This window comes from Pungitius pungitius, chromosome 11, assembly GCF_949316345.1.
Source record: "Pungitius pungitius chromosome 11, fPunPun2.1, whole genome shotgun sequence".
Lineage (NCBI taxonomy): Eukaryota > Metazoa > Chordata > Actinopteri > Perciformes > Gasterosteidae > Pungitius > Pungitius pungitius.
In genome coordinates, this window is record NC_084910.1 from 11,185,092 (window position 1) to 11,197,674 (window position 12,583).

Sequence of the window (12,583 nt, forward strand, 5' to 3'; positions counted from 1 at the left end):
AAATGAAAGCTTTCTTTTTTACACTAATTATATTAACAGTTTTAAATGTATACATACTGACTTTTTATCAACACACGTGGTTGTTTTGTTCTAAACAAAATGACATCCATGTGTAAAGCTCTTGAACATAAAGTTAATTGAAATATGGTTTGTGTGAAGTTCTTTTTCCACAGTTTTCTAACTCATTTGAAGATACAGTACAAAAATGTCAACAGGTTTTAATGATCCTTTTTATTGTATTAGCTACATGTTTTTATTTTGCTGTGCACGTAATAGACACAATCGAAGCCTTGGTTGTAAAGCACCTTTGTCAAGTTGCACAGTGACGTTATGGCACAGGCAGCTTGTGTGTAGTGGGCTGATATTAAATTAGAGGAAGAAAATGCTGAGTGCAATGCAATTAGTGGCTTCTAAGGTACGCCACAGGACTAAAATGTGAATGTCATTAATACGCGTCTCACCATGTTTACAGACTTTAACAGTCTGTAAAGTAAAACCCTGCAGCTCTGAGGACCTGACAGAACCTCCGCTTGTATTAAGCAGAGGTGACACATAAAACCATTCATGGCTTGTTTTGCTTAAATTATATTTAGAATAATACTGCTTTAGACTATAGCACACTATTCTACACATGGAGAAAAAAACAGACATAAAGACATTGTCATGACATGTACAACATTTTACAGTATTCTCCCTATATTACTTTACACATCTATTCTATCAAAATCAGCACAATCTGAGAAGCACATGAGCTCCTATAACTTCAGTTATTTTAAAGTTGCATGCTACACAAAGTCTAAGGTGCTGAATAGTTTTCAGTTAATTGTTACAGAACAAAATAATGTACTGCTGGTGTGGTCTTACATAGCTTTATTGTAATGGTGCGCTAAATTCTTGTTTCTCTCGATGGCCATCTTTCCATCAGAGTGGGAATTTGCTATTGAATAAATTTCTATAGCCATGATATAAACTAAAATGATGATTAACAGAGGCAAGGCCGTTCCAAATGAATAGCACAATGAGTTCATCAACATCAACAGACCTTCATAATCGCAAACATAAACTGTGGGCTCAGTCTTGTTCTACAATTCAGCTGTGCATGTTTTAAAACAGATTTAGACATCCATTTGTCCACATTATGTCATGTAACCCAGATGTTCTTATTGATAGATGGCGGATGAATCTCAAATAACAAACTAAGACCTCCAGTGATGCCAGTTAAACTACATGTTCATTTGGCCTGCTCTGTTTTTAACTCCTACATTTGACCTTGATGATGTCGACGAGAGTGGAACGATGGATTTCTATATTCTATAGTAAGGCAACACTATACAGCTTATGTGTATTACCAAGCCTAAATTGTCTTAAATACTCTAGAGAAATCTCCATAACATATTATTTAATCCAAAACATAAAATGGAAGAACAAAAAAAACATGCCACGACATGTTCTAAAAACACTGGTTAAAAATAAGTCACACCTCTTGAATGATGTACACTGCAGTATAATCCTCTCGCCCCTCACAGACTGCACATCTGTAGTAACATTTTCTTGAGTTTATGTCCCTGAAAACATCTTAATAAATAAATGTCTCTAAAAGGCACTCTGAGATGTGCAGCTCATAGTTTCTAGAAAACAAAACTACTGATCTCTAAAGATTGTAACGCTTTGCCTGGCTTCCTTTAGGTGTGAGAATAGGTCGCATGATGACACTTGTCTACTATTTGTTTAGGTCTAAAAATGTTGATGAGCATTAGCATGAAGTGAGTGGTAGCACCAGTCTCCCACACAATAGCTGGCCTGTGGACTGTGGTCCTTAAAATATGTCTCTGCTAAAGTTCTCCTTATTGAGTCGACCAACAAGACATTTGATGGAGCTTTTGACCTTCATCTAGCTTGAAAGTGTCCACTTTGATTTGACCTTACAAACTGTGTGACTATCGATTTGCTGGTTAAACTGTTGGGTGTATTTTCAGATGTGGTTCAGTGGTTCATCAGTTTCAAGGATTTTAAATTCCTTTTATACCGTACTTTCACATCCAGTGCAATTGTTCCCCTTGAGCACCTTCTTCAGCAAAATGGAAAGAAACATAAAACTACCACAGTAGTACATAACAGAATAACCCTCTGCACAAAGCCATATATTCAACAGATAAAAGTTCTTTCTATTTTCCGCAGAATGTAGTGTCTGTAACACACTTCCTGGCCCTTCGGATTCAACCAAGGCCACTGACATTGAAGCAAATGCACTGCCAACTGTTTTGATGCCCTCCAACCTTGAAAAACACACATTTTTGCACGAGTGTTTGGACGCAACGTCACGTTCGAAGGATGATTGCGATTTAGCCTTGAGGGGGAACGTCATTAATGTTTATCCAGCAATAGCACATGTTAGTGGTTTGAAAGCACGTTCTGGTTCTGCTCTCTTTGGCTATCATGAACTAAACCTTTTATCCGCTCCCTTCGGGGAAGCCCTTGGGTCAGGCCTATGTGAGCCAAATGCATGAAGAGGAGGTCAGACGCATGAAGACGGCTGTGCGGGAATTCTGGTGCCAAGCCACAGTGGGGTGCCAGTCTGGGAGTGGGCACTGGAGGGGCAGTGAGAGGGCTTCGAGACGTCTCGGCGGTACGTCCCGTTCACACCTGCATCTCTGACCCACTGGATAAGCCGAGAGCATTTGCCTCCTCTGTGGTCAAACCGTTCTTCAGTGTCCTCCTCACTGTGCAGCCGGGGGGGGGGGGGGGGGGAAGTGTATGAATACAGGGTTTGCAAAGGTCGATTATCACATCCACCCGTGCACGATAACAAATGTCGCCACTTGGCCAACAGTTGGCGTGACTCACGTGATTTCCGGTTGGCTCGGGACCGTCTCCTCTCACGAGGTTGCGTCCGCTGGCCGGGCCCCTGAGTGGCTGACCTTACAATCCTCTCCATGATCTCATCAGCTGTATCATCTGTGCAGTTCGCCGGGTCGTCACTGGCAGGACACCATGGGGTAACATGCCCTAATAAATAATAACAAATGAGGAGACGACAGACACATTGTGTAGTGGAAACGGAAAGACTGTCTACAGCCTTTACAGCGTCCCGTGCGCTTAACACGGCTAACAGCACCATGCTAACATCCCCAAAATGATCCTTGCACAAAGCAAACATTAGCGTTAAGTATGCTGACATAATCGAGCAGCACACGTAAAGCACAGTACAGCTGAGCAGGTCTTGGATAAATGTTGACCTGATGTGGTCTCCAGAGAATCTTTACTAAAAACCATCACATGTCATGTCCTCTGTCCTCCTTCCTCTCTGATGTAATTCAACTAGCAGAAACGTTTAAACTAAGCTGAGCAGATAGAGTCGACCGCTTAGGGCCCAGCTACTAGTGTGGCTAAAAATACCCAGTCCTACTGAAAGAACATAAAGGATTTAGAAAGGATTACTTCACTATTAACCCGACGCACTTGTTTTCTTCTCCTGGAACAATTATAGCTCTAAAAGAATGTAAAACAGCAGCGGACTGGATGGATGGTGATGATGTAATGGTAAAAAGCTATTAATGGGGCTATAAAATGTCAATGAGACCAACCTCTGGTGCTGCTCGCTCTGGTGCGTGTACGGAGGCCGGGCACCGTGGACGTCACACTCTCTCCACCCTGCAAGCCGCTCTTCAGTATGGCCTTCATGTTCTCATGCTCAGCTGCATCTTCAGCGTACTTGATACCCTGAGACGCGAGCTCATGTGACTCTGATGGGGCACCGGCAAATTTACCACTCTGGAAGGGGAGGCGCAGGACAAAGGGTTACGATTTCTGACATGTTATTAATAGGAAACGGTAAAACAGGCTGTTTTTTTTTCTAATTACTACAAACACACACAAATAAGTTTGTTTCAGCAATGCGGACATGCCGGGTTGCAGAACACAGCTTCCCTTTCGAGGTCCATTTATAAAACCAGCAGCAGCTACACTCGAGCTAACGTCATGCAAGCATCGTCTTTTGTCTCTTCGTCAAAACGTCAAGCTTCCCAATTCATGTAAGGTCATCCAAACCCAGAGCCTGTCAGTCTCACTGATGACTTGTCAGTTCTTAATCATCTGAGATTAATCTGTTATTGTACAGTTTATGAGAGCAGCCTATGTGTCTTGGTTGATTGTTAGTCACAGCAAAAACTTCACATGCAATGGTTACTACACAAAGTCACCCGCCTACCTCACTATTATCTTCCTCCTCACTCTACAGAGATAAAGGAAATACCAAAGGTTGTGCTGTAAATACACAATACTCTTTGTGTCGAGTGAGAACGTTTCATATACAAAGCGACAACAATTTAGGAAACATTTCTTACGTTTTGGAACAAATGAGCATTTTTGACTGAACATCTTGTAAGAGATTTGTAAAGTGATGATACACATTAATTGAATTAGGGTTGTATGAATACAGCAGAGAACTGAAAGGGATGTCTGCTCTTTTCAAAGCCCCCAGACCTAACAGACAAGTTGCACTGTTCCCTGTTGCAAAACATTAATCCGAGGCTTCTTTTAGATGTCTAAAATACATTTTACCGCAGCCACCCTCCATAGAAGTGTACTGCTTGCTTCAATGCTTGTACTCTACTCTGCTTCTCCAATTTACTGTAAGTAATACACTAGCTATAGATAAATAGCGTATACCATAAACCTCACATACTGACGTATGTATGAAGAATCCACCTAAGGTGTTGGCCTGCTTATTTCTCCTTCAGGGACATCCAAAGGTTCGAATTTTCACACAGTGATCAAATTAGGGTCCTTTTGAAGAGAGAGGGGCCCCAGCCGAGGCTCGCCGTGGAGTCCGCTCTGAGTGGCAGACTCCTCGGGGTTTAAGGGATTTTAATCACGCAGGGAGGTGTTTGCTCTGGCCTTTCCTAGTCTGCTGCAGCTACAGAATGGGATACATTAAAAACAACCCACTGATTGTTGTTTCTGTAACTTATACATCTGATTACCAAGGAACTATGCTGATGTAATTGCAAATATACGGGTCGTCCCTCAGTTTGGTGCTTTAACCAGATTAAGGTTATAACTAGTGTCTAAGGATTGCTCAAATTGTCTCATAGAATTGAGTACAAACTAAACAAAGATGAGAATCAGGAAATGGAGGTAGTGTATGTGCGGTGAGGAGTGCTTACATCTGTTATCATTTTCCCCCTGGTTTTATTCCTCTCTCGGTGGTTGGCCCTCTTCTGTTTCTGTTGTAGCACGCGCTCTCTTGTTGTGCGATACTCCAGGGCAAATTCACTCAGGATTTTGCTAAAGCGATGAATGCTGACTTCGCGTACCGCATATACCGGATGGCCCAGGAACAGCAGAAAGGCATGAAACCTGCAGATATTAAGAAAAAACACATGACTGTAAATGCTGTTAAAAGAGATGAAGATATATAACATATAAAGTCATAAAAAATGCAAGACATGCTTTATCTTATCCAGCATTGTTCTAAACCTTAGCGTACCTGTTGAGTATTCTCCGATGTACTATCTTGAGTATTATTATTCTCTCTGCACAATCTTTGAGGAAGTCTGACATTTTTTGTTTCAATGGTGGTTTCATCTCGTGTTTCGCAATGACCTTGAGATGATCCCATGATGCTTTGCACCTTCGCTCCATCTGTGCCAGATTGTCTTGAAGCTGGTCAAAGTCCACCTAACAAATATATGTAACAGAGTTGTTGAAGACTCTCTGCATTGGATGAGACTTTTTAGTAATGTTTAATGAGTTTATAACAACCTTGGTCAAACGGGTGATAGCTCCTATTTCAGAGTAGAGATCAGTGCTGTCTGGAAACTTCTCTACCACAATGGAGCAGGCGTGGTGCAGCAGGGACTGCTTATGAACCGTGTCCTTCACCTCGGGGACTTTCTCCAAGTAATTCAGCTCAAAGCCTTTAGCCTGAAAATGCATGCAGACATAGCAACGTAGTCAGAATGTGGGACGGAAACAACTGTCACTGTGTGAAATAAAAAGCCCAGAGCCACCAGTCAAGATTCAAATTGAAGTGAGTTTTCTTGTTGTCACAGGCAGAAAAATAGGCTCAATGCAGCGAGTGTAGATTCATTAGGTTAGTGATTATGAAAAAGCACTACTACTTCAGACCCGACTACAGCGGATCCCAATGAAGCCATCATTTACAGGTAATTCTAGTTTTGATATCGATGACTTATGATTCCCTCACATCCGATTCACATACAGACAAAACCTCCATCACAAAGTAGAACAAAGACACAGATATAAGTTCACAGTCAAGCAACACACACACATAATGTCAGACACCCCTCCTCCCCCTTTTTTCCTCCCTCCTGCCAAACAGGCAGAGCCAGTTTGTTTTACTGATAATGATAATGTCTGGTGCAGACAGTCAAGCAGCACATTCTTCTAACGTAGAGAGTCCACTGTTATCCATTACAAATAATATACTGTATGTGTGGGGGAGATTGGGTGTGTGGGGGTGGCGTAGAACGAAAATGGAGGCAGTGAGTAAAAGACAGAAAGAGAGAAAATGTAAAAACAGGAACCTCTGAGCCATTTACTGTACATGCCTTGAGGGTTACTCACATTAGTGCCATTGAGGAAGTTGCCAATGGCCAACAATGTGGTCAAGATGTAGCGGAGTGTCTTGTTTTTCTCTAACTGGTCCATCCCCTCTTTGAGGTCCTGCAGAGGCTCTGCTACTTCCTAAAACAGCAACAAATGCAGTCTGGTCATTTGCCTGTTCCTGTCAATTCATTTTGCTTTTCTTAATTCCTGATAACAACATAGAGTATATATATATATGTCTGACTTCTGTTAAAATTACAGCTGTGTCTTACCTTCTCAATAAGCTCATAGTCCATCTTGAAAGCCCACAGCTGCAGGCGAGCGGACAGCTCTGTGATGGAGGAGAGGGTGAGAAGGAACTGTTCAGCACTGCCCAGGGGGATCTCAGGGTTGACCAGCTGAGCCTCCTGGATCCTCTGCTTCTCTTCTTCTGTGGGAATCATCGTCAAGATTTTCTAGGGGAGTGAGGAAGAAACAAGAGATCAGGAATCAGGAATCGTTTATTGCCATAATATATCAGACATACATGGAATTTGACTTGGCAGTTGGTGCATAACTGCAGACAGTGCAATAATGGACAATATAAATTGTAAATATTTAAATATAATAAAATAAATCCTAAGGGTTAGGAAAAACTAATGCTATGGGTTAGTAAGTTAAGAAATAAAGATAAAATAAAAATAAAAATAAAGATAAAGTGCACCAGCTAACAGAAAGTGACAAGTGAAAGGTACAAAGTGTATGTGCATGGAGTGAAGAGTCAGTCAGGGGGGGACCCGGGCTCTGTTGATGGGAATGGGGAAAGGATCAAGGCTTATAGGATTATTATTTATCAGGTGAACCTACTTCAGGGACTAAATCATAGGTGGGGATACAAAAAAATTGTTTCTGACATTTCTCGCTCTGTGTATGTAAGATGTTCCCCAATTTTCTCACAAACTTGTGTGACATCTGAACTTTTAACCTCATTTTTGTTGTCTGGATCTCCAGAGACAAAAGGTGGGGAGGAATACTCCCCTTGGCTGAGAATGAACTCCTGGTAAAGCTCTGGAAACTAAAGCTTATGTAACCCCAAGGGGATGCATTATTAAACATCATCGGCTGAAAACTTAACTGGTTGTTAAGACGGAAAGTTATGCATATGGAGCTAATCTTTATCCCTGTGATTGATACATCATCTAGTTTCCCTTTTCGCAACATGAATAAGAAGGTTAGCATCAAAAACAAATTTACGTAAAATCTCAATTTTACTCTCACTGACTTTAGCCTATTTCACATATGCTAATGACATGTCAACTTTCTGATTGATCCCATGAACGGGTTAAATCTCACTCATTAGTGGAAGTGTATTTTTGTGAAATGCTTAGTAGATATCATTCACAAAAAAACGTATCTTTTGGACTAAGTGAGCTTAAATGGTTTATTTGATGGACTAGACCGTATTCATAATACACCAATTCAGATGGGGAGCGTATCTTTAAAAATGCTTACCTCAATGCCCTCCTTGTTCAGTGCGTACTCATCAAAGTTGAGGATAGCGGTCTTAATGGTGCGAGGAGGAGGAAGCACAGTCAAGCCAATGTTTATGGCATTGCTGCGTTTCGAGTCCAGCACTATGATTTCTTGTCGTTTTCCATCTACAGCTGCTTTCTATAAGAGATACAAATCTTCATTATATTACATCATTTCTCTTGTGTATCAGAAGCACATCTTAAAGCTTTAAAGATTTACTACACTAAATATGTGTAAAATCACACCTTGTCCAGCAGCCTCTGTCACAAAATGGAGCTATGACCGAGAGCACCTTGGAGCCAATTAACCAAAACATGCTATAGACTTGTATTGCTGTGAATGATCGGTGACCCATGGACGGGAGGTGATTAAAATAAGGTTGAAATGAAACCACCATTTTAAAGTGTCATCCAGGTTAACAGTAGTTTAGCAAAATGTGTCACTCAACTCACACAACGACTTTCTTATATGACACTGGATAGAGACCCCGAGCCAACGGTACACAGAGGTACTGTAACTATACAACGTTAAGTTACCTTTGTGATAGGCATCTCTTTGGATTTGGACTCAAACAGCTGCTCCAGCTTGGATGTGTCCAGTTTGACCGGTTCCAGTTTGGACCAGAGCGACTCCTTGCAGAATTTGTGACTCTTACAATGCCAGTCCACGGGACGCACTTCGTTCCAGAACAGCCGGATGGTCTTCTTTTTCTTTTGGAAGAGAGGAGTCTCCCCTCGACTTAGCTGAGGGGAGGGCGGAGGGTCAGGGGCCATGAATGGTGGTGCTGGGGGCATCATTTTGCCGAGGATGGGAGGAGGAGGAGGGCACCCAAACAGGGGAGGGGGCGGTGGCAGTGCAGAATTACACGGCAGAGGTGGAGGTGGGGGTATGAGGTCCCCCGACCCCAGTACACTGTCCATATCTAAAATGTCCATGTCGTCCTCATCCCTCAGGTCCGTGAAGTCCATTTCTTTGATCCTCAGCTCTCTAGGTTGGGCCATCAGCTGATCCCAGATGTAGTCGGACTCCTTCTTCGCGGGTAAGCTCGATGAGGCAGCCGTTGATGATTTGTCAGTCTGCGGCTGCTGCTCTTTGGAGGCCTCAACCTCCGGAGGAGACGTCAGGCCTTTCACCAAATCCCCAAACTTCTCCGCCACTGCTCGTACGCTGCCCTGGTTGTCCAGATGTCCCACGTCCATTTTTTTCACATTTTCGTCTCTGGCCTGTCTGTGGGCCTCCAGTGTGGAGATCCTGCTGGCCAAGCTAGCTACAGAGGAGTCACTGACCTCTGCATCCTTCTCACATTTACTGTTTTCTTTCTCTGCTACATTCCCTTCATCCTTGCCGGTTGTCTCCTGAGCATAGAGCATGTCCAGCATGAAGCGCTTGCTGTTAATTATTTTGTTGCACTGGTCGTTGACATCTACTTCTTTGCTGCACTGTGTCCATTGGCCTGCTGATACGGAAAGAGTGTTGAAACTGAAAAAAATATATACACAGTTGATTATCTAAGCAAGTGAATACATTTAGCATTGCTCGTACCTGCGTCAATGTCATTGGTGAGTTTCTCCTCCCGCTCCTCCCGCTCCAGAGTGCTACTTGTGGAGGAGATGCTGGAAGCGGAGCAGTTGTCCTTTTCATTCACTTCCTCGTTCTGTCTCTCCTTCTCACTCAGCAGTACGCCGTCTTCGACATCCCTGACCACTGGCTGCTCCTTCTCAAACTCCTCCTGTGATTCCACATCCAGCCCACGTGGCTCTCCGACTTCTGCTACATCTGCTGCTTCGGTCTCCTCTACCAGCTCTTCCACTTCTACCTTGTCCATGTGCTTTTTCTGTTCCTCAATCATCTCTTCGTCCCTGCCTGCATGCCCACCTGACGCCGGCTCTGCCACGACGTTCTGCTCGGCCTGAGCGTCAGCAACATGTTCCTTCTCTGCGGGCGACTCAGTCTGCTGCTTGTCTGGTTCGGAGGGAGGCGGGGGGGGAGGTTCTGACACTGTTGAGTCTGGGCTTTTGGTTCTCGTCTGTGGGTCAAGGTTTGGCTCTAAAATATTTTTTGTTCCTGGAAGAGAAATGAAAATTAAGTAGAAAATTGTGACTTCATACAAACACCCACACAGACACACACAAACCTTCCGTAAAACCCAAAATGAACCACTGAGAGAGATTACTTTGTAATTTTTGAGAAAAAAAATTGTTCAATTATATTTTTCATAACCGGGAAGTTTGTTTAAAAAAATAAACTACTTTCATTTAGTATTGAAAGAATGAAATCACTTAATCAGCTTAATTAGAGACATCTCTACATTTACACATACAACATACAGAATATAATATAGATAAACCCACTGTATCACACAAATAAATCAAATCGTTCATGAATGGCTGACAAACACCAGTCACCTGACGCCCGGTGCACAGCGGCCGCTGTGTCCTCCTGTGAGATGATGGTCGAAGGCGTGGCACAGCGGGGCGCAGAGCGGCTGGCAGGGTTGGGACTCAAACACAGCGTGATCTCAGTCCGTCCTCTTGCCGGCGCCCTGGGGCGCTCACGCTCCACCTCCTCGGCGGCCAACCTCTCCACAGCCTGCAACCTGCGGGGACGGGGATTTGGCTTCTAGGAGTCCGTCCACTTACTGCAGGCGTAGAACCGTGCTGATCTGTTGTGTGAACTCACCTTTCCTCCCTGGCGTGTCTTGCTTCTTCCCTCTTGTCAAGCCGATCCCGACTAATGGGGAGAGAGAAACAGTCAGGATTCGAAGTCTGTATAGTTTCATATTTGAATTGCTTCACTGAAATTGATGTGTTGAGTGCAGAACAGAACATATAGCAGATTTGTGATTTTGTGTTTCCCATAATCATCATAAGGAAACACCGCTCGGTTTGGATATGACTCAAGTGGGTTTGAGACTATCCCTCCAGAGTGAAGACTGTTGCCACGTGTTTCTAGAAAGTACCAAGCTGCCGTCGTCGATTGCAAAGCTCCCCACGAGGTAAAGCAACAAGATATTTTCTCTGCCATGATTTCATGTGGTATGTTTTCTGATTCGTTGGGTGGGTCGACTAACTTGAAACGATTCCTCTCTTCTCTTTCGATTCTCTGCAGGCGCTCTTCTCTTTCCAGGCGTCTCCTCTCTCTCTCGGCAGCCAGAGACTCCTGGTGCTGCCTGTACGATGAAGTCAGCAAGCCTCCGTGGGCCGGCCTTGATGATTAAAAGAAACAACAGGTTGAATAACACTGTAAAAGTTGAGTCATTTGTTTGTATTTTCCTTTTGGTATTTGTTCAAATGGGAGCTTTGCATATGATCAACTATGTGGACAGTAAAAAAAGTCGAGATGCTAACCTGTCACCCAGATGGGACTCTGGTGTGCAGGTTGCTGTAGTAGTGAAGCGATGAATCGTGGATGTAGGAGCCTTGTGCCTGCCGGGGTATGGACTACCATTGGCATTGATTCTGTTAAAACGGGGGGGGGAATAAATGCTTTGTTATCTCCTAAAACATCTTTTCACTGAAAGACAGAGAAGAACGATTAAGAATTTGTAATGTGGATTCCAATGTGACACTGCTGGATAGCTTACACTCAGATATGAGTGTTAAGTGTTCTTCAGCATGCCTCCCTCTGCATCTGATTAGCTTTTCTGTGAGGAAAGCCAAGCCATCAAAGTCTGACGGGTTTCCACAGGCGCACTGCTCATCCATATCTTTGCGTGGGGACATCTTTCTTAGATTCATTTTTTTCTCCAGACTCACTCAATATTCGCAACCTTGAATCTTAGCGAAGCTTGTACACATTTTGTCTTAGAAAAAAGTTGGACAACATACCACTGTTCAACCACAAACCTTTCAGGCAGTTTGAATTATGTGCACATCTCCCCATTATTAATATAAATCACAAGACCTCAGAGCCCTCATTCATCTTGTCCATGTAGACTGTTGTTACGTCTGACCTTTTGACACCTGATCTTACCTTTCAGCCCAGCAGGGCTTTCTAGTTGTGTAAGATGTAGGAGGGTTGTTTAAATCTGTCAGACTGAAGATGGAAGTGGAAAAAAGAGACAGTAACAAGCAGATCAGAGACTCCAAAGATCAAATCATGATTTGTTAGTCATTCAAACAGGAAAACAAGACAGTAGTCAAAGGTTGAAGGGCTGCAAGACCACAAAACATCAGAGCACACAAAGGCAAGACAATATCTTTGTATCTCTCACTTATTCAATATGCTATAAAGAACGCAATGATACTGAAGAATAAGTCAAAAGAATACAACTGTATTTAGAACAGAACTATTTTTGCATATAATGCTTTAAAGCTTTGTTTGACTATGACGATTCTATTGCTGCAGACCTCTACAGAAACATGAACAATTAGGAGAAAGTTACACATGTTGTGAAATTGAATTCCTTAAAGATTTCCCTGTCTTGGATTAACTGTGTTGCAAAGCCACAATGAAAGACAGATGAGTAGAAAATATCAGCAAAATAATTATTCCCAGCAGC

General features: G+C 43.0%; 1 protein-coding gene across 6 annotated transcripts in view; it reads right to left on the reverse strand.

Annotated features, from left to right (window-relative positions):
- Window positions 1-208: 208 nt before the first annotated feature.
- fhod3b (formin homology 2 domain containing 3b) overlaps window positions 209-12,583 on the reverse strand; it is a 68,874-nt gene continuing 56,499 nt past the window's right edge. For 2 of the 6 annotated variants that reach the window (XM_062565406.1, XM_062565409.1), the window contains 17 exons: window positions 12,055-12,117; window positions 11,430-11,540; window positions 11,153-11,287; window positions 10,762-10,812; window positions 10,488-10,678; window positions 9,625-10,146; window positions 8,619-9,538; window positions 8,062-8,220; window positions 6,843-7,025; window positions 6,589-6,708; window positions 5,764-5,925; window positions 5,489-5,679; window positions 5,166-5,358; window positions 4,208-4,231; window positions 3,585-3,771; window positions 2,845-3,006; window positions 209-2,720 (listed from right to left, as the gene is read on the reverse strand). In XM_062565406.1, coding sequence (XP_062421390.1) covers window positions 2,638-2,720; window positions 2,845-3,006; window positions 3,585-3,771; window positions 4,208-4,231; window positions 5,166-5,358; window positions 5,489-5,679; window positions 5,764-5,925; window positions 6,589-6,708; window positions 6,843-7,025; window positions 8,062-8,220; window positions 8,619-9,538; window positions 9,625-10,146; window positions 10,488-10,678; window positions 10,762-10,812; window positions 11,153-11,287; window positions 11,430-11,540; window positions 12,055-12,117 — 3,457 coding nt within the window. In that variant the 3' untranslated portion in view covers window positions 209-2,637. The remainder of the gene's footprint in view (window positions 2,721-2,844; window positions 3,007-3,584; window positions 3,772-4,207; window positions 4,232-5,165; window positions 5,359-5,488; window positions 5,680-5,763; window positions 5,926-6,588; window positions 6,709-6,842; window positions 7,026-8,061; window positions 8,221-8,618; window positions 9,539-9,624; window positions 10,147-10,487; window positions 10,679-10,761; window positions 10,813-11,152; window positions 11,288-11,429; window positions 11,541-12,054; window positions 12,118-12,583) is intronic. The other 4 variants (XM_062565407.1, XM_062565408.1, XM_037455181.2 and 1 more) reach the window with 4 other exon arrangements.